Source organism: Sinocyclocheilus anshuiensis, unplaced genomic scaffold (genome assembly GCF_001515605.1).
Source record: "Sinocyclocheilus anshuiensis isolate Anshui unplaced genomic scaffold, SAMN03320099.WGS_v1.1 scaffold838, whole genome shotgun sequence".
Lineage (NCBI taxonomy): Eukaryota > Metazoa > Chordata > Actinopteri > Cypriniformes > Cyprinidae > Sinocyclocheilus > Sinocyclocheilus anshuiensis.
Window position 1 is genome coordinate 1,827,270 of NW_015539915.1, and position 22,295 is coordinate 1,849,564.

Sequence of the window (22,295 nt, forward strand, 5' to 3'; positions counted from 1 at the left end):
AAATCAATAATAAATAATAAAATGTGAATATAAATATAAAATACTATTATTATTATTATTATTATATTTTTCATTAATATATATAATAAATATATATATATTAATATAAAGCATTTAATGATGATGATGATAAATTCTTATGATATTTTATTTGTTTCTTTTTGAAAAAATATTCAGTAACTTTTTTTCATTATTTTCTAATTTTATTTTTCTCATTATATGGATACATTTCCCATTCCCAACTTATGACAGTGTACTTTTTTATTTTGTTAAAATAATAATAAAATTAATTGCTTAAAATAATATAATACTGCATAATTACAAAAATCAATATTGTGATCCTGTTCCAGTAACAAATGTCAAAGTATGGACTATTATGGACAAATAAAAGGCTCCTCTTTTGACCACTATTTTAATTTGTTAGGTTGGTCAGAAATGGACACAGTAGGGCTGTCAAATTTTTTTTCGAATTTCGAATATTCGTCAAATTTAAAATAAAAATCCACATTCGAATGCAAAAACGTTGCATTCTAATAATATTTTGCTGGATGCGCCCTCTTGTGGCCTCAGGAGAGAAGCCAACAGCTTTTTTCCCCCCAACTGAAATTATGCCTTTTAAATTCGAATATTGATAATATTTAAGTAAAAAATTCGAATTTAGTTTTTCAGCCATTTTGACAGCCCTAGGACACAGTCAATGTCACACATTTTTGTTTTTTTGTTTGAATAGTGACCTAGAAATAGCAAAAATCTGAAATATTTGAATCATAAATTTACATCCAAATTTTAGATCCTTAACTTTTTATTTCCAGATGGTGTAAATGGAAAAAAAAAATAATAATCGTTATGTGGTTTCAGACATATGGACCCCAGTGTATATAAAAATGTATTTACATAGCTTTTTGGCTCAACCCAAGTTATTAACACTTAAAAGATATTCATTGGCTGATAGAATGCTCAGAATCTTCCAAAATTGGCTTTTAAAATAACCTTTTTGACACAGACAGTGAACCTGTTTGTTGGCAGGGATTTGCCTTGCGGATTCACTCAATCTCACAATGTAATCTAGAATCAGTTCAGTTTGCTTTGGAACAATCCTCTTGTGTATTAATGGACAACAGTGTTAGAGATCAGATGCTGGGGTGTGAAAAAGAGAGCCTGATGTCTCAGCCAAGTGACGTGTGTTTGCTAGTGTATTCAGCATGTGAGCCAGCGTGTCTCTTGTCTCCAGGATCTCGTTCGGCTGCTGTGGCCGCTTCACGTTGGCGGAGCTGCTGTCGTTTTCCCTCTCTGTCATGCTGGTTCTCATCTGGGTGATGACGGGCCACTGGCTGCTCATGGACGGTGCGTCAGCATGCTGTTACTCGGTGTTTGTGTGTAGGAAGAGAATGTAAACACATCCTCTGCTTTACCTCATACCTCATGTTGTGGTGGTGTTTTTCTCTGAATCGTGTGTTTTTATCTTCTGCAGCTCTTGCCATGGGTCTCTGTGTGGCCATGATCGCATTTGTGCGACTGCCTAGTCTCAAGGTGTCGTGCCTGCTGCTGTCCGGCCTCCTCATCTATGATGTGTTCTGGGTAAGCAATTAATGCAGCAAGCCATACTGCTTCCTAGGGATGGGAGTCAAGTCTTCATATCACCATGTGTGATTTAATGGCACAGTAACCGTTTATACACTACCAGTACTAAGGTTTAGACATGTTTGTATGCCCTAAAAACCCTTTGATCTAAACGCCTTTGCTTAAAGTTGGCACGACAGATCTATCTACATTCTAAATGCATGTTATTGATCTTACTGTGAACAATTTACCTGTGCATTTGTTTTTTTTTGTGTGTGTTTTTTATAAGTTTTGAGCTCGTAATTTCTATTTAAAATGTCATAACTCAATCTAGCTGTAAAATGCCAGGCTTCTTTCTAGTGATGTATATAATTTAGTTTGCTTTTTTAGGTATTTCTTATAATCAAATGCAAGCTTTTTTTTTTTTCAATTAACTTTTTTACTCGTGATGTATGTCAAAAGTGTTAATTTCGTTAACGAAAACTATGACGAAAAATGCTAGTTGACCAGTTTTTTTTCCCATGACTAAAACGAGATGACAATAAGGTCAATAAAACCTTATTGTCTGATAAATAACTGACTATATCAACCTGCAATATCATTGACAATAAAAGACAACACTAAAATGTATAAAAAAAAAAATTAAAAAAGAATATACCAAAATTGTTTGTTTTCGACGAAATAGACAAAATATTCAGACTGCTGTACACACCTCTACTACACAAGCTTTCGTGTTTGCAGTTGCCAGATATCAAGGGTTCAAATCCCCAAATCAGAGCTTCTCTTAAAAGGATCAATTTTCTGGTGGTTGCTGATTAACAACCAAAATTTAATCATGATCCAAACAAAGAAGCTGCATACATGCAACATGAGGAGTTTTTAATCTAAATTAGATTGTATAATTTCGAAATTTGAAGCAAAAACAGAATGGTTTGACTTCAGTTTTGTGAAACTATATATAAGAGGCCCTTTCGCACCGCTTTAGTTCCAGAACTAAATGTACAGTACTAAAGTACTGGGACGATTTTGCGCGAACTATTTCCCAGTACCATTTAAAGGGTTGCATCCGCACCGAGAGTGTGTACTAGGAAGTGACGTAAGCCTTCAACCGGCTCGCGGTTAATCGTTACATCCCTACCTGTGACACTTTGGTTGCCAGTCCACTAGATCACATCAAATAATTTTAATTGCAACTCAGAAACGTGTTCCCCATCCCACCCCCATGCTGACTGTCGAGACATTTTCGTCAGTGTCTCAAATCACTCCAAACACGCTTACACAAGCCTGACATCGCTCTCTCTCAGTGTCTTAAAACAGCAGAGCAAGCTGGTCTGTCCTCTGACTCATCTCCCTCATCTCCTGCAGGTCTTCTTCTCCGCCTACATCTTCAACAGCAACGTGATGGTGAAGGTGGCCACGCAGCCTGCCGACAACCCCCTCGACGTGCTCTCACGCAAGCTGCATCTGGGCCGGGATGGCCCCCGCCTCTCCCTGCCCGGAAAGCTGGTGTTCCCCAGCTCCACCGGCAGCCACTTCTCCATGCTGGGCATCGGTGATATCGTCATGCCGGGCCTGTTGCTGTGCTTCGTGCTCCGATACGACAACTATAAGAAACAGGCCAATGGAGAAGTGCCCGGTGCTGTCAACGTGTCCGGCCGCATGCAACGGGTTTCCTACTTCCACTGCACCCTGATTGGTTACTTTGTTGGTGCGTATCGCAACAGTATCATCCAAATAAACTCTGCCATTTAAGAAGGTGGTTTGTGGTTAAGATTTACGGCAGTATTACATTTTCTGTCGATCAATTGGTCTGTCTTTCTGTTGTTCCATCTATACATCTATCTGTCGATCTGTCTGTTGTTCGATCTATCCGTCTATCTATCATTCTTTCAGTCTGTCTGTTATTTCATCTATCCATCTATCTGTTCTTTCAATCTGTCTGTCGTTCCATCTATCCGTCTATCTATCGTTCTTTCGATTTGTCTGTTGTTCCATTTATCTGCCTGTCTATTGTTCTTTTGATCTGTCGTTCCATTTATCCATCTATCTGTTCTTTCAATCTGTCTGTCGTTCCATCTATCCATCTATCAAGGCTTGAAATTGCGACCATTTTGGTTGTCGTTCTATGAAACGTTAGGCTACATAACCAATTAAACTTCATCTTTACGTTCTTAACTTTAATGCAGATTTTAGATTGGTTAATATTAGCTGTCAATCACCCAGTCACTGCTTTCCGCTGTCAGGTGACAGGGAGCTAACTACCGCGGGGAATGTAAGGGGCTGAAGAAGAGAGAAAATAGAAAAAGAAACACTGACGGATTTCTTTTGTGAACCACCTAAAGTTACAAATAATGGTGCTGGTGATAGCGATCATGTAGTGAATGTTGATCCACCAGCCTAATAGAAGGTGTACAATTTTCGGAGAGAGTGGTTGAAAGACTTCGAGTGGCTCCGCTGTGAAAATGGTTCTAGGCACTGCATTCACTGTAAAGCCTGTGGGACGGAGTTTGCAGGTAACAGCATTCGCCACCGAATCTACACATTTCGTAATTGTTGTTTTACGATGTGCGGTTTGACATTATCGAGTATATTGCAAAATCCAAACAAAACACACCTACAGAGAGTGCACGCATACATGACGTGAAGTCTATTAGGTTAGATTAGTGCGTGCGCGCATTTAGAGTGCGTTCTTTCACTGCATGATACAGTCTATTAAAATGCATCACAAAATTCAAGATATGCATGGGGCCTTTATATCATTTCATATAGTTAATCAATATCACAAGAAGAGTGCTGTTTTTTCCTCCAAAAATCAGCATGATTACAAATGTGATATTGATTTTATACAACTGTTCAATAAAAAAAAAAAGTTAATATAAATAATTCCAAACACAGCCACAGCGCTGTTTTGCGTCTCTGAGCGACATGAGGGCGTTTCGTTCCTGAATGAGTCATTCGTTAAATGATTCGGTTCAATCGCAACGACTCACTTATTAACAGTGACTTGCTGCCACCTGCTGGCGGTTTTAATTTCACATGTAAAGTTTCAAATATCAGTATTCAACGTTTTGTTTACAATATTCAAATATTTATGCATGTGTAACTGCAGGTTAAATGCATTCATGTCCTGCATTAATCAGTGTGTAAATGCGTGGTTGTGGTGCTCCTAAATTTTTGGTGAGTGCTCCTAAATTTTTGCTGGTGCTCCTAACTTTTTGAAGTTGGGAGCACCAGTGCTACCAAGTAAAAAAGTAAATTTCAAGCCCTGTCTATTATCTTTCAATCTGTTGTTCCATTTTATCTATCTATCTATCTATTAGAGATGCACCGATTGCAATTTTCTTGGCTGATTCAGATTTCCGATTTTTTTTTTTGTTGGTGTGATCTGCCGATTCCGATTTTCTTTCTAAGAACTATAATTGACAGCACATACAAACACACAAATAAATGCAATAGAATAAAGAGAGCTATGAAACTAAGTTTTTCAGGTTAAGTAAGTTTTTATTCAGGTAAGAAATACTACAGAAATTAAAGTAATCAAATGTAAAATAACATATCCAGTGTGATTTTGACATAATTTTGTATGCATTTGAACGTTTTAGCGCAGTTAGCCACTCATTTTGGTATTTGTGGCTCACAAGCTGTTTGAGACCGAGCGCGGATTGTGCGCTCCACTAATATAGATCAGTGGTCGTGCGCGCGCATTTGGTATAAGCACGAATCCTGCGGGAATGACTATAATGCGCAATACAAGCACTATTTAACCGGAGCGAATGAGACGTGTGTGAGAGTGAAGGGGTCGTCGGAGAGATGAGAGTGAGAATGCGTGGCTGACGTTATTGCCTGTGCCGCTGGTAACAAAACAGATCGGCTCGGAATCGGAAAGAAGTGAGACTGATCGGCCGATCATGAGGAAAATAGTCCGATTACGATCCCTGGCCGATCAATCGGTGCATCTCTACTATCTATCTATCTATCTATCTATCTATCTATCTATCTATCTATCTTCGCTTTGTCTGTTGTTCCATCTAATTGTCAATCTCCCTTTTTTTTTTTTTTTGTCTGTCCCCTATTCATCAATTTGTCTATCATTGTCTGTCTTTCCAGCTCGCCTTTCTATCCATCTGTTTATCTTTCGGTTGTTCTATCGATCTGCATGTAATTCTGTCTGTTTTTCCATCAACCCTTTCTGTCAATCTATTGTTTTGTCTTTCTATCTATTTGTCATTCTGTCTGTCTGTTATTTCATCCGTTTCTTTTTTTGTATCCATCTATTGTTCTGTTGTTCCATCTATCCATCTAACTGTTGTTCTTTGTGTCTTGTTTCATACCTCTATCATTCTGTCTGTCTGTTGTTCAATCTATTGATCCATTCCATTTGTCCTTCATTCTGTCCATCTATCGTTCTGTCTGTCATTCCTTCTATACATCTATCTGTCAGTCTGTCTGTCTGTCTGTCTGTCCGTCCATCCATCTTTCTATTGTATTTTTCTGTCTGTCTATTTGTGACTCACACTACACTAGGCATGCCAATCCCATATTTGTTAATACTAAAAAAGTGACTTTTTTTTAATTAAATACTACTGACAGGATTCACTCTTATGTGAACAGTAACTACTAGGGGTGTGTGATATATGTTGTCTGCGATTAATATCGTAATTGTTGTTTTAACGATGTGCAATTTGACTGAGTATTTTGCAAAAAACATTTAAAGTGCCCGTTATGCCATTTTTAAGGTTCCTAATATTGTTTTGGGAGTCTCCTACAATAGGATTACATGCATGCAAGGTCAAAAAACGCTTTCGTTTTCTCAAATTATGCATTTAATATCACCTCATTTTCCAGCGATTCTCAAACGATTGGTCCAAATAAACAGGGTACTGAGCCATCTTTCAAGAGCAAGTTTGTTTGTGGGCGGGGTCAAGTTGTTCGCTGCCAGCCAACGTAGAACATAGGCGGGAATTATGCAAATGTATTACCCTGTGACGTGTAGCGGTCACGGAAGTGGGAATCAAATTACTAACGACTCGTTTAGGCTGTAGAGAGTCGATTCTTTATTTTGGGAGACAATAACTTTATTTATCGTGCACTTTCGGCTTTACAACTTTGCTGATCGTTTACATTCACATACAGCGACATTACACACTGCATTAAAGGCAATATTGGAAATGACATAATAGGGGCACTTTAAAACATCCCTACGGAGCGCACGCATGCATTATGTGAATTCCAGATTATTGTGAGTGCGCATATAGAGTGTGTTCTTTCACTGCATGATTGTCCCTTAAAATGCATTTAGAATTATCACAAATTTAGGACATGGGGGCAGAAAATGTATATATTTATACCACTTCATATAGTTAATCAATTTCACACAAAGAGTGCCGGTTTTCTCCAAAAATTACCATGATTACAAATGTGATATTTATTTTTTATAACAGTTCCATAAACAAGAAGTTAATTAAGAGACTTACGTTTTAGACACTGCCTCTTTTTGCGCTATTTCGACAACAAAAATAATTCCAAACACAGCCACAGCAGTTTTGCGTCTCTGAGCAACATGACAGCGTTTTGTTCCTGAATGAATCAACCGTTTAAATGATTCGGTTCAATCGCAAGTCAGCTGTCCACGGTAGTCCTTAAGATACCAGCACAATAACACGCTCGTTATCGATAAAAACCCAGAAAATATTGAGATATTATTTTTTTGTCAGTATCGCACACCCCTAAGTAACTACATTAAGAACTTAAGAACAATATACAGTAAATTGTAAGCCGAATGTTTTTGATTCACTGAAAAGACTCCCAAGAGACATTCATTCTGTAATCTGACTACACTTGCACTGTATGTAATATTATTGACTGCGGCACTGTTTGATGACTGACTCTCTTTCCGTCTCAGGTCTGTTGACCGCAACCGTGGCCTCTCGTATTCACCGTGCGGCCCAGCCTGCCCTCCTGTACCTGGTGCCCTTCACCCTGCTGCCTCTGCTCACCATGGCCTACCTGAAGGTGCGTCTGTTTGCACCAACACCAGAATCCACAGGGAGGCTAGGGCCTCATTTCTAGGAATGTCAAAACGGTGTCAACGCCTCCCGTTTCCTCTTTGATCAGAATGCAGAAGTCGACAGAGTCATTGTCGGGTTATTTGAGCAGGGTGTGTGCTGGATCTGTAACGCTGCACTACATTATTTATGTGCTAGCGCACACACTCCTGTGTATGTCTCTGCGGGTACTTCGCATTCCTTTTATTGAAGCATCAATTGTACGCCGGTTTCTTTTCACTGTGGCAGATGTTTTGTTCTGCATGTGTTGTAACATAATCTCATCAGTTCGGAGTAGTGCCGTCGCTATAGCAACAGCCTCTCTTTTCCATAGAAACGATCAATTGTGGAAACGTTCATGCCAAGTCAAATATATAGGATGTTATTTTAATCGTTTTGGGCATGCATTGTCTCGAAACACATTTTTTTTGTGTGTCGAGGTATGCTGTAGTACTTGTTGGACGCGATAACCATCAACAAGATGTGTTTTAAAATCTGTTAAAGCACATTGTTTGTGCCTAAAAATAAAGCAGGGAAAAGCAAATTAGGATTAGCAAATGAAATTCCAAACACATATTTTGAAACATGAAGCTCCCACAATGTGTGATTTTCCATGTAGGTGTGTGGTTTAAAATGTGTTGACCTGTATTCTGGTTGGTGTAGTTGTAATATGAAAGTATAAATAAGGTCTTTTGTTGTTGGTTGAATGGTTTGGTCATGAGGTGTGTGTGTGGATGGGTGGGACCTTCATGGATTGAACAGATGTAATCATAGATGACGTAAACACAGCCACACGTTTTGCTGTTTTCGTCAGCACTTCTGCACAAATTAACGTTACATTGAACCATTTATGACTGTTAATAACAATCTCAATGGTTGTGCCAACCCAGTAAAGAAGGTGAGGCAAAATAAAGATTTGTGCTTGTTGACAAATTAAAAGTGTGAATAGGTGTTAACAAGATGAGGACGTAATTATATCCGCACTAGGGATATGCCGGTATCAAATTTTCATGTTGCGATTAATTGCTAATGCTTTTATCACGGTATGCGGTATCCGCACAGATCTACACAGGTTTGCACTGTTTTATAGAAGAACAGTATTGATGCATAAATACTTGTTTGCACAAGCCTCTTGTAACTAGTGGTTAAACGGATCGTAGTTGATCCGTGATCCGTACGGACCAAGCCCCATGGTTCGGCACGCATGTGATCCGCGGATTAATTGCAAAATGTAACCATAATAGAGTATAAGTTTATCATTTGTTCGTATTTACACAAGCAAGCGAATTGTAAACAATTCCAGAGAGAAAAGGCGAAGGGAACTCGATTCGTTACTCGCGCGCTGTTCACGCACAGCCGCACACGCATTTCAGACTGCGTGCGAACACCGAACTGAATCCTCTTCTGAATCCTCTGAACAGACACATAAAATTATGACAAAATACCCATTTCGACAATCATTCAGGTAAACGCAGTCAGTTATATCTCAAGTGAATGAAAACAGCTGGGAAAGAAATCGGATGTGAAGTGTATCATTATATCGGATCCGTGCATCAGGTCTTAAAAGGACAGCGGCCTATAAATACTGCTGCTGTCATTAATGATCATCAAACAACAAAACAGCTATGATAAAAATATATATTTAAGTTATACAGTGAACACTATGCAGGGCGCGGATTAATTGCAAAATTTAACCATAATAGAGTATAAGTTTATCATTTGTTCGTATTTACACAAGCAAGCGAATTTTAAATAATTCCAGAGAGAAAAGGCGAAAGGGAACTAGATTCGTTACTCGCGCGCTCTTTACGCGCACAGCCGCACACGTGTTTCAGACGGCGCGCGAACACTGAACTGAATCCTCTGAACAGTCACATACACATAAAATTATGACAAAATACCCATCTCGACAATCATTCAGGTAAACAGTCAGTTATGTCTCAAGTGGATGAAAACAGCTGAGAAAGAAATCGGATGTGATGTGTATCATTATATCGGATCCGTGCATCAGGTCTTAAAGGGAGTAATTTGTGTATTTGTTCTTATTTTTACTGGCTGTTCTCTTGTCTCTTTAATCATGTTTAAACTTTCTTAGTTAATCTAGTAGTATTTGCTGTGGTATCAAAGAAATACTTCGCTTTAAGTAATAAATGGAAATCAAGTTAAATTGAAATATTTCTTTTCTTGCTGATCCGAAAAAAAGATCTGATCCGTGGGCCAAAAAACGTAATGTGATCCGAACCGTGAGATTTGTGATCCGTTGAACCACTACTTGTAACTATATTATAAGACTAGCTGTTAAACCTCTGTGACACATGAAAGTGTGCTGAGTGAAATGTCACAGTTCTCTGTAACTTCCTGTAATGCTGCTGCATACCCGCTGACATTTACTGTAATAATCCCTAACTGTATCTCATATTTGTGAGCTCTGATATTGTGTAGTTTAATGCTCTGCTAATGGATCAAATGAATGTGCAGGAATGATGGACGCTGGGACATTGTGTTTGTATCACATGCATCAGTTGGTTCACATAGACAGAATAATTAAACAATGCACTTTATTCATTTTACCAAACACATTTCAGACCAGATATAGTAGATGGGAAATTATTTTTTTATTCACTTATTTATAATATATTATTAATTGGAATGTATTATCTACTATATATTTCTAAGGAAGATAAAATAAAAAAGTAACAACTTTTATTAGATTTTTATTCTGTTTGTACTTGAACAATATTATTCTTTCTTATAAATTTTCATTTCATAAATCTATTTAGTTGTGTTCAAATAATTTGTGAGTGTGTGCATTAAAACTAATTACTGACCTACTCTATTTTTATTTTTTTTTTTCAAATATTGTTTTTACTTTAATTAAAAAAATGAATTGCAGTAGCCTGTATTAAGTTTGTTTTATTAAAATTTTTTGTGCATAAAAAATGGACCCATTAAACAAAAAATGTTTATTTATATATACTCATGGAGACACGTCACTGTGGGGACTTAAATTGAGGTCCCCATGGGGAAACAAGCTTGTAAATCATACAGAATGAAGTTTTTTGAAAATCTAAAAATGCACAACGTTTCCTGTAAGGGGTAGGTTTAGGTGTAGGGCAATAGAAAATACAGTTTGTACAGTATAAATGCCATTACACCTGTGGAGAGTCCCCACAAGGATAGCAAACCTGTGTGTGTGTGTGTGTGTGTGTGTGTGAATTTTTAGAGACATGTTTAGAGTTCAAATCGGAAATCAAAAATAATTATCATTTTTAATTAATAGATATTAGAGCCATGTAAATGTATTTAAGTTTTTGTTCAATATTAGATTTTTTCCACTTGACTAAAAAATTTTTATAATAATAACAAAAAATAAATACTTTTATAGTTGTGTGTTGACCTATTTCATTTTTGAATGGGTCCATATTTTATTTTCATGCACAAAACATGTAAATAAAAATGTAGATTATGCAAAAGAAATGAAATGCAATGAAAAAAGTATAAGAAAAAAAATTGAAAAGTAAAAATAGGATAAAATAATATTTAATAATAGTAACAAAAAGACGTTGTTATTGTTGTTATTACTCATTTTTGAGGGTTCCATGTTACCAACATTACTACTACTACTACTACTATTATTATTATTATTACTCTCATTTGCAAGTTTCATCTTGCCAACATTAAATTAAATATTAAAATGTTGTCTACTACTACTACTATTATTATTATTATTATTATTATTATTACTACTATTATTACTACTTGCAGGTTCCATGTTAACAACAATTTAATTTAATGTTGTAAACTAATATAATTATAATTTTTAGTCATTTATAGGCATTTTTATTACTGCCGTTTATTATCATTATTACAATATTTTTTTATTTAATAAAAGACTCATTGGCCATCAAGAGAGAAGCTTGTAAATATGTGAATGTGTATTAATCACTTGACTCACTCTTGGTGTGAACCGGTGGTAATTCTGTCCGTGTCTTTTAGGGGGACCTGCGGCGCATGTGGTCCGAGCCCTTCCACACCAAGTCCAGCAGCTCCCGCTTCCTGGAGGTATGATGCTGCTGCGACCAGCACAAGTTCCCACCATCCCTCCGTTCCCACCCACCGGAGAGAGCGAGAGAGAGAGAGAGAGGTCGGAAGAGAGGAACTGCACTCGTCTTCTCATCATCCCTCATTCCCGTTGTCATCCTCCAGCCAGTGGATGAGCAGCTGCATCAGACTTCACTGCCAGATGGATTAATGCGCTCCTCTCGTCTCCATTCATACTCTCTTGGTCTTTTGTTTTTCCTCCACCTCTTTTCTTTCTCAGCTCCATTCCACCTTTATAACACCACCTTTCTCTCTATTGCTTCTATCCCATCATCCCATTCTTTTCTGTTCCACTGGACTCAGCCGCATTTTCCCGGATCGCTCGACATCTGGACGTGAACCGGAGCCCCTTTGAGCTCCAAGTGTGTTTCCATTTGTACCGTCTGGCACCATTGTGGATTTACAGACATCTCTTTATTATTTCCTGCTCTAAACGAACTGTGGACGAGGAACGTAGATTCTGCCACAGCTTGGGATGACGATGACCCTATAAGGGACCAGCACACAATAGAGGACAGCGTCGCCGTTTTCCCCCTTCCTTCCCTCCTCTCTTCCTCTTTCCCTTTCTGATAAAACCCAGCCTGCATCCATCTCTCCCTCCCTCCCGCCACATTCCCTCTTAACAGCCCCTCCTTTGCAGAAACATGTATTTTATTTAGAAAGATTTTATTCTTGGCATATACAGAAATGATGCATTATAAATTGTGGGGGCGCACAGCTCTATGTATATATGTGTACACATGTATTAGGGGTTATCATGTCGAGGTGCAAGTGTGCGTGAGAGAGTGTGCGAACGAAAATGCATTTAAACAGGAACCGGTTTTCATTTCGTTACTTTTAGATCTCAAAATGTGCATTTTTCCCTCATAAATTGCTCTGTCTAGGTCACTTTTTTTTGCCTCTTACGTAAAATTCATTGCAGTGCACCGTTCGGTTTGGCTATTGAAGACATGAGTGTGTGATTCACGTTTGTGTTTATGTATGAATGTATGCTGTTGCCTGCACGGGCTCTGGATGGACCACTGAAGGCGAGCTCTATCTTGCTAATGGAGGGAAATGTTTAAGGATTGTACTAAGGTCAGTTATTTAAACAGGCCGACTTTTTTCCACTAGTATTTCAAGCATTAATTTTTTGGTTTGTAGTCATTCCTATAGCCCAATTGGCTCTGTAATGATGAAACTGGAATTGAGGTGAGAGAGAGAGAGAGAGAGAGAGTATAATGTAGAAAATAATGCATTTTGCTGGCTCAGTCTGTTGAGGTTTGCTTTTTCTTTTTGTTTTTTTGGGTTTTTTTACCTGTTGTTAACTGTTTTTTAATCTGTTAGTCGTCTGGCCTTGCATGTCAATTGTACAGCGTGTCGTTCTTCAAAGCTGCGTTTTCCAGGGCAAGCGCGCTAGTGCGACACTCTGAAACACTGAGACTCAGACACGGGGTCGACGACGAAGAGTCGCACAAGAGAGTTAATGAACCGGAGAGGGGCAATGAGACCGGACCGCTCTGACCCCCGCGGCCGGTCTGGACCTCGCGCAAACATTGGCACTGCGTTGCCTAAATATTCAGTATGAGCGTTTGCCTGGCAGTGGGACACTGTTAACCTGAGCGTCACGGACATCGTTTTACCCACAAACCACCTCCTCACTGTCCCTCTGCCACCCTTACAGACATTACGAGAGAAAAAAAAAAGAACAATATAAATGACGATCATGACGATTGCATTGAAAGTAAACTCAAACGTTCATTTTTTTTAATGGAAGATTGCATTTTGTTTTGTTTGTTTGTTTTTGTTTCATCCCATTGTTTGCATTTTTCTCCACTTTTCCCCCCTAATGCTGTGGATTTTCGTTTTGTACTTCGGTCTTTTTTTTCTCCTCCGTCGTCCTCCCTGCCTGCAGAGGGCGCTAAGCTCTGTTGGGCGATCAACATTAACAGCCAAAAGGATTCTATATAAAAAAAATTGAATAAATAAATTAAAAAGTGTAGTGAAATGTGGATCCAAATGAGCTGTACTGAAGACATTTCCGCTCTCATAACCTTCCCTTTCTTCTTAGTCAGGATTCTGTTGTAAATAAACATGACTCTTAACTGTATGCGCAAGTGGTCTGATTTCCTCCAGCAGCGTGACATTTCCTTTATTATTATTATTAGTTAGTGCTGTTTGCTAAAGAGTACATGACTACTGCTACACTGATCAGTGTCATGACCATAGACTGTATAAAAACATGGACGTAGTGACGTCACCCGTAGGTTCCTGAAGAGGTTTTTGAAGCTCAAAAGTGGGCGGAGCTGGCCGTCTATGGGATTGACTCCCTTTTGGAGCCAGCCTCTAGCGGCCAGTTGATAAATTACAATTTAAGTCACTTCCGTGTTGGCTTCACCAGAGAGTGGGAGGTTGCCACTTGGTCATGACACATTTTTACAATAATTTACATTAACTCATCGCAATAATTTGGGCAATTTCAACTTTTTTTTGTAAGTTATATGAAATTCAACTTCATTTTTAAAGCAGGTTTAATGTAATTTAAGTCCAGATTACTTGTATATTGATTTAGTTGAGTATACCTAAAAGATTTAAGGCAGTTTTAAAAAAAACAAAAACGTTATATATTATTTTTATTCATGTTTTTGCTACTACTACTATTATCATTATTATTACTCATATTTGCGGGTTCCATGTTTCGACATTAAATATTAAAATGTGGCACCGTTTGCTTCACAGACTTGAAGTGGTTTACAGCTCATGAGAAGCATACCGATCATCACTAGCCTAATAACTGCATGATGGTAACGCTACAGAGGGGAGTAGACGTTAGGAGTGCTTTAACCGGAGAAAGGAATTGCGGGAAATATATTCACACAAATATGTTGAATTGAACTGTTTGGAGAGTGATTATTGTTCATTAAGACACTTACTGTTTGAATGTTTGCGGTTCAATGCTGTTGGACAAACTTGTAAACCGGCTTCTAGTTGAATACAAGCTGGTGTTTTTGGTACAGTGTGCCCTTCCAGCTAATTACTTTAGAGTTTTAAAAGGGTTGTCTAATGAGTTCATTATTCCAGTTATTAGAGGGGTGCTGTTTGAGGTACAGTGGAAGACATACTCTTCAGTAATGTCTTTTATGGCGTTCTCTTTGCGACCACACGGTGGCACTGTAACCTCACTGCAGCTCACCCGGTGCCCAGCTAGGATTCTATGGACATTCGTTTGTTTTAGCATTTCTATGATTAGAATAAGTATAATAATATAATATTGTGACACTAAAAGCAAACGTAAATATGGAAAATGTTACCAATACGTTTGTGTTAAGATTAAAAGCTATATAAATCGTAAAGTAATAAGGAAACAATCTTGTAGAATATCCTCCGGAATCAAACACCTGCCTGGCGTTAATAATTCTCCATAATTAACCCTTCAATTTATTGTCGCGTGACCGCTAGGTTGTGACGTCACAGCTAAAATGGCGCTCCTTCACGTGATGCTGCTGAATCAGCCACTGCTCTCTCACTAGTGCTGCTCTCAAATATGATGGTTTGCAAAACCTTTTCAAAAATACAGCTTGGAATATAGCTTCTTTTTTTGAGTGAGGTGTTAATATGATTGACATTTTGAGAAGAATCAAGCTGTAAATAGTGTAGGCCTATATGGTTGTCTCTGATGTTAATTAAGGTATATATATATATTCTAATATCTCCAAAAAAGACAAACTTCACACTTAAAATAATCAGTTTAACCCTGTAGATCATGACCTATTGATAGCAGTCAGAAAAATGTGTTTTTTTTTTTAAATGAAACACTTTATTGAACCTTTAAACAAAATATATAGAAGAAAATCTATAAAACGTTTGCATACAGGGTTTATGCTTTTTCTTTCATATTTTCATATTTGACACATCAGACATAGGCTATATAAAAGAATATGGAGATCATAATCGGGGAGGGGGGGGTTATAATATATATATATATATATATATATATATAAACACACACATATATATATATATATAATTATTAGTGCTGTCAAATGATTAATCACGATTAATTGCATCCAAAATAAAAGTATTTGTTTACATAATATGTGTGTGTACTGTGTATATTTATTATGTATATATAAATACACACACATACAGCATATATTTTGAAAATATTTACATGTATATATTTATATTCATATAAATATATTTTATAAACGTAACATATTTTTCTTAAATATATACATGCATGTGTGTGTATTTATATATACATAATAAATATACACAGTACACACACATATTATGTAAACAAAAACTTTTATTTTGAATGCGATTAATCGTTTGACAGCACTAATATATATAAGATAAATATAAAAGTTATTCTCACGTTTACTTGCTTTAGAAAAATCAGCAAAGATTTCACAGCAAGACGACATGTGTAGCACAATCCAAGGTGGATGTTTTTACAGTTATACTAAAAGATCTTTTCATTTGCTGAAATGTAGGCATGTAGTAGACTGTGTACGGTCTCCTCATTTAGAGTCCTTAGAAGCTCCTGGCATTCATTGTAGGGTTAATCTGCTGGCCTTTGAATCTTCCGTCAGGGCATCAGGGCTGTGGGTGAGGGGGGTAGGTCATTGGGGGTCGTTAAGGGCAAGCAAGTGTTAGAGAGACGCTGCGGCTGTGGAATTTCTAGGGTCCACCCCTGTTCACGTATTGGCCAGAGCACCCAAAGGCTCTGCAGCCGGGATGGCTGTGCTGGATTCCACTGGGACGGTGTGGATTGTCTCTTGTTACCTGTAGGAAAAATGGCTGAGCCACAGTGCAAAGTTAACTGGATGGGGAGTGTGTTGAATGGAAAGAACAGATGTCATTCACTTACATAAACAGGCAAGTGTTACATTAAAGGAAAGGAAAGTCAATTGTTCTGTAATAAAGCACTGGCCCTTTTTTTTTTTAGCAATGCTAATTTGTTTGCTTCTAATGCTACAGAAGCAACTGGTGTAAGTGGCGCACTTCATAAAGCCGGTGTAGAGTTACTGAAGAAGGGCGGCTGTAGGTGGATGCTTTGATTAGAGGTTATCTTTAAAGTAACGTCCAGCGCTCCTCCCCCCGACCCTCAGGGCTTGTTTGAATAAGGTCTGCGTGCCCCTGTGTGGGGTGGGCTCCTCCAGCCCGGTGCCCTTTGACCTCTGTGTACATTCCGCATGTATTCAGTGAAATGAAGTGAGGAATTCCTCTGAAGTTTAGTTCATGGATTGGAGGAGCTACTGAGGAACACATGGGTTGGAAAGTATACTTTGGACCTCTGGCTCTCACAGAGCGCGCCGGCAGTGTTGAAAATGATAGGAGAAGCCCAATACATGTAGACATGAACTCATAGGATATGTATTTTAGCTGCTGTGTATGATCATTTCAAAAGTTGGCGTAACATTTTAATAGGCTACTAAAAAGACAAAATCACAAGTAGGCTGTGAACTTTCTTGGGTGGTTGTAACAATTGATGGAATTAAAAAAAAAACAATGCATCACTTTTGGCATTTTGAACTTTATAAGAGTTCTTTCTTTTTTCTTTTTTGGCATTTTTTGTTTCATGAAGAAACTGTAACATCCATGGAATATTTCCAATCCACAAAAGGTTCTTTATAATTGAAAACATTTCTTCAGATTATTAAAAATATTCTTTACAATAAGGAGAAAATGGTTCTTTTAAGAACTGTTCAGATAAAGGTTCTTTATCGTTTATATAGATTTTTTTTATAAATATTTTAATATTAAATACAAATAGGCTATTCCAGGCATATAATATAATATAATGTATTTATTAAATGTATAGAAGTAATTTACACTGCACTTAAAATGAACAAAGGTTAAAGAGTGATTAAAAATCAAGGCAAAAATGAAAGAAATGTTATAATTTAATCTGGTAGTTAAAAATTATTTTAAATCATTTTTGAATAATTCAAATCATTTTTAAACACCAAGAATTAAACCCTAAAAACCACAACTGCATTCTCCAGTTAATTATCTTTATATTTTTCGTGTATTTATTAAAATCATATAAATAATTTACACTGCACTTAAAATGAACTAAGGTTAAAGAGTGATTAAAAATCATGACAAAAATTCAAGAAATTTTATTATTTAAGATTCGTTAACTTAATCATTGTTATTCACTATACCAACCAAAACTTTGGGGTCAGTAAGCTTTAAAAAAGAAAGTACCACTTATTACTAATTACTTATTAATACTAATTCAGCAAGGTTGAATTAAATTGATCAAAAGTGACAGTAAAGACATAATGTTACACAATATTTCTATTTTTATTTCAAATAATTGATTTTCTTTTCAGCTTTCTAATCCCTAGAATTTCTAAAAGAATCCCGAAAAAAAGAACAACATTTACACAAAAACTATTAATAATATATATTTTTCGGACGCAAATCAGCATATTAGAGTGATTCCTGAAGGAACACAAATTCAGCTTTGCCATCAACGGAATAAACTGCATTTTAAATCATAACTGTAATAAACTGTAATAACACCTGACAGTATTTCTATTTGAACTTCATTTCTGATGCAGCTTTGGTGGGCATAAGAAACTTCTTTTAAAAAAACACAAAAAAATGTTTTAAATGGAGTATGGCATGTGCCACGTCAGGACATGTCAACTTCCTAAAAGACAATATACATTTAGATTACTAAAGCCCAGTTGATTGTTCTTGAAATAATAAATAAATGTTGTTCTTTTATGCTTTTTTAATTCCATCTAATTCCATAACCATCAGTTATTCTGTTTATAATTGCATTGGGGGGTTTTCCCCTCACAAATACTGAAATGTTATGCCAACCAAATGTCTTTAGGGCCGAAGGACGGTGGGTGAAGGTGTTGTACGAAGGCAAAATGAGCAGAAAGGTTCTTGGCGTGAATGTTGACACCCCGCTCAGAAACGCTGTGATGTCTGCTGGAATGCCGGGCATGCGGTCCACACACCCACTTTGGGCTGGAAAGGGTAGACAGCACTTCTTAAGGCAAAACAAGGGGGGAGAAGAATGCTGGTAAACTGGAGGTCTCCACTCCAAAAAGAGCGGTGAATCTCAAAGGGACTCGCATCCCGTCCGTCTCACCACCCGCTGTGACCCCGATAGAAGAGCCTCTTCCATTAACCTTCTGCTCGGATCGGGGAAATGATCAATGACTGTCTATCAGCGCTGCTTTTCCCTGTTGGGTGATCCATGAGGGAGAGGGGCATGGGATGGAGAAGAAGAGGGTAGGCAGGGAAAGGTGAAAGGGCAGAGGAAGAGGGGAGGAACATTTTTGGAGGAAGGGAATTGGGGGAAAGAAAGAACAATAACAAAACTCTAGCTCCCATGTTTGAAAGGTTTCCTGTTCTCGCCGCTCAGGTATAACTGCTGGTCTGGAGATCAAACAGGAAGCATTTCAAATGAATTCAAAGGTGAAAATGAAATGTGTTCGAAAAGTCCGAATATTTGATTTAATGATTTAAAAAGTAACCGTTTTGGGTAACATCCTTTATTCTTTTTAAAAACAAGAATTACTGGATCTGATCTGAATGATCTAAACTAAACTCACTGAGCATAACATTTTACAAAACAAATTTAAATACTGTGATGTAAAAAAAAAACACCAAAAGTAACTGGTAGCATTTAAATGAACACGTTTAAAGTCAAAAAAATATTACTTGACGTTGTTGAATCAGACTAAATTGATTAACTTATAACAACAAAACTAGTTTTATGGTTAAATCAGGTAGTTAAAAAAATAACATTTTACCAAACAAATTTAAATACTGAAAAAATAGTGTGATGTAAAAAAAAAACACCTAAAGTAACTGGTAGCATTTAAATTAACGTGTTTTAAGTCAAAAATATTACTTGACGTTGTTGAATCAGACTAAATTTATTAACTTATAACAACAAAACTAGTTTTATGGTTAAATCAGGTAGTTAAAAATAATTGAAAATCATTTTTTAATCATTTAAATCATTTTTAAACAGCAAGAATTAAACCCTAAAAAATATATTTTAAATGCTGAAACCCCAACTGCGTTCTCCAGTTAATTATCTTTATGTTTTTAGCGTATTTATTCAATCAAAACCCTGAAGAGAGGCATGTGATGACACCATCTTAAATGGAAAATTACAGTTTGACTCAATAGAAATGAAAAATCATTTCTACCAAAGGAAATCTTTTTTAAAAAGTTTTGTCGTTTTTATTTGAAGCAGTGTAGTCAGTTACATGTGTTTTATTTGATGTAAATATGATTCCATCCTTTCTGTGTAAATCTGTTTTTCTGTTACTAATTTATCTTGATCATTTTCCTAGTTTCACAAATAATTATTACTATAATTATTATAAATATATGTATACTCCAAAAAGTTGAAAAGCCTGTCTTTTGTATTGTGAAATCCATTAAGTACAATTAGATCTGTTTTTCTGAATAATTACGTCAGCTGTAATTCTGTTGATAACTCTCCGAATATTTAACACAGAAAACAGTAAATAACAGGCTTGTTTATTAAAGTGTTTTAGAAATACCTACACAACTTTATTTCCTCCACAAAATTAGTTTTCCTATTCTTGGTGTTTTATTGCTTTCATTTGAGTATGTTTTAAAACATGTTGTTATTCAATACAAATATAAGAAAAAGAAAAATACAAATGTTTTGCTCAAAACATGATTCTTGAATTAGAATAACGATTTCTTCTAACAAAATAAATACAAAATACATTTCCACTCACCTTCCTACTATAACATCAAAACAAATGGGTTTACAAATAGCTACTTTTAATCAGCACTTTTACAGTTACGTTAACAAAAGTGTTTCGATTAATGTAGAGTGCTAAAATTTTACACTTTCTCCGTGAATATATACTACTGTTAAAAATGAAGCAACAAGCCTTACTGTTGAGGTTTTCTGTGCATGTTTTTGAGTTGCACACCAACCCTTGAACAGCGTGAAATGATAACCTGATAACCTTTAATAAAGAGAAGAACATACCAGAGTGTATATGAATTCAAATGATCTATAGAATGCAACATATGACAGCAGAAATTAGTTATTAATGGTTCAAAAAACACGTGTATTATTTATAAATGTATACATTTGGATTAAAAAACATAATTGAAAAGCCATTGATAATTTTTGAACTTTTACTGTTTGATAAAACAAAGAAGCGAGGTGTATCTCTGGAGTCAGTTACGATTTTAAATGACCAACAGAAAGACAGAGGCAGAACATCCCTTTAGTTTTCCTTGCAGCCTGTTGAATGCATTGCCCACATCAAACACTTTTAACAGAGTAACCGCACAATCAGATCCCTTCAGATTGGGGGACAGAGAGAGGGAAAGGGGGGGAAACGGGCCCTTTCTCACTAAACAATACCATTATTTCAGCTCCCTTGGCCAAGAATGCCACATTTCACAGCCCACTACCCTCCTCCAGATGTCAATCAAAGCTCACTGGCGACTCAAGCGCCACCCAGAACCAGCCCTGGCCCGACCCACAAAATCCCCCATAATCTGTGTAAAATCTTATGAGAGAAAGGTGCATATTTATATTTATGTCAAGTATTACAAAATAGCGTTTTTAGTTCAAATGTACTTTTTAGAGATCAGTGCATTTTCATTTTGTAAAGCTCTAAATAAAATGTAAAAGAATATATTAATTAGGCTACACTGAAAACAATTATACTCATTTTTTTAAGGTAGGTGGTTGCAAACTATTTATTTTAGCTACATTTAAAAAATAAAAACATGTTGAAAGTTAGTCAACTAAATTTGTTTATTTCAATGTAGCTAAAATAAATTGATTGCAACCACTTACCTTAAAAAGAATTCAGTGTATTAATAAATAAAAAACAGCCCTTTAGCAATGTAAGTTAAAGAAAAAATAAATGTAAAATGTGCAGTTGAATTAGATGTTCCTCATACCTTTTCTAAACAAATCTTGATTTGATTTCTGATCACAGTTATAGCTGATATGAAATACAAGAGCCAATGCATAAATGCATTTTTCTTTTTATTTCTGTTTCATTTACTACAAAAATACTTTAAAATCTAATTTCATAATGTGAATCAGAGTTTTCACTGGCATGTTTACATGTGTGATCATGATGTAGCCTACTACACACACAAAAATCAATAAACAGGCTTAATTATTAAATATTATGCACCTCGTATCTGTATGAGGTGTTTCATTGTGCTTTGACACAGACATCATCTTTTGAAATGGTGAAATGAAATTAAACATTTCTGTTCATGTGACTATTTACATCAATCACGTAAAAATATTCATATAAAACCAAGAGCCTGAACTTTCGTTTAGTTCACATCTCTGTGTAAAATCCTACACCATTTCAGACCCTTCTAAAGTATCGAGTTTTGCATTAAAACTGCTAATAATCAAGAAATACTATAACAATGAAATGGGATTGTCATCATAAATTGTTCTAGCAGATGTGTTTGAGCAGTAGTATCATCCGGGATTTTGTGAATGAGACACAGTGCGTCGCGTATTTGTTGTTCAATTAAAGTATGCAGCGGCGGTATCAGTTTAGCATCCAATCACAGCACGAGTCACAGCGCCGAGGAGCT

General features: G+C 36.5%; 1 protein-coding gene and 1 long non-coding RNA gene across 2 annotated transcripts in view; one reads left to right on the plus strand and one right to left on the minus strand.

Annotated features, from left to right (window-relative positions):
• The window catches only part of LOC107686469 (uncharacterized), a 21,497-nt gene extending 17,440 nt beyond the window's left edge, over positions 1–4,057 (minus strand). Inside the window, exons 1-3 of the long non-coding RNA XR_001634043.1 lie at positions 4,046–4,057; positions 3,877–3,882; positions 3,350–3,354 (exon numbers count right to left, since the gene is read on the minus strand). This is a non-coding gene — a long non-coding RNA (uncharacterized LOC107686469). The remainder of the gene's footprint in view (positions 1–3,349; positions 3,355–3,876; positions 3,883–4,045) is intronic.
• sppl3 (signal peptide peptidase 3) overlaps positions 1–13,393 on the plus strand; it is a 45,690-nt gene extending 32,297 nt beyond the window's left edge. Inside the window, exons 6-10 of the mRNA XM_016483505.1 lie at positions 1,232–1,344; positions 1,472–1,578; positions 2,926–3,268; positions 7,463–7,572; positions 11,601–13,393. Of these exons, the coding sequence (XP_016338991.1) occupies positions 1,232–1,344; positions 1,472–1,578; positions 2,926–3,268; positions 7,463–7,572; positions 11,601–11,672 (745 nt within the window). The 3' untranslated portion in view covers positions 11,673–13,393. The remainder of the gene's footprint in view (positions 1–1,231; positions 1,345–1,471; positions 1,579–2,925; positions 3,269–7,462; positions 7,573–11,600) is intronic.
• Positions 13,394–22,295: the final 8,902 nt, after the last annotated feature.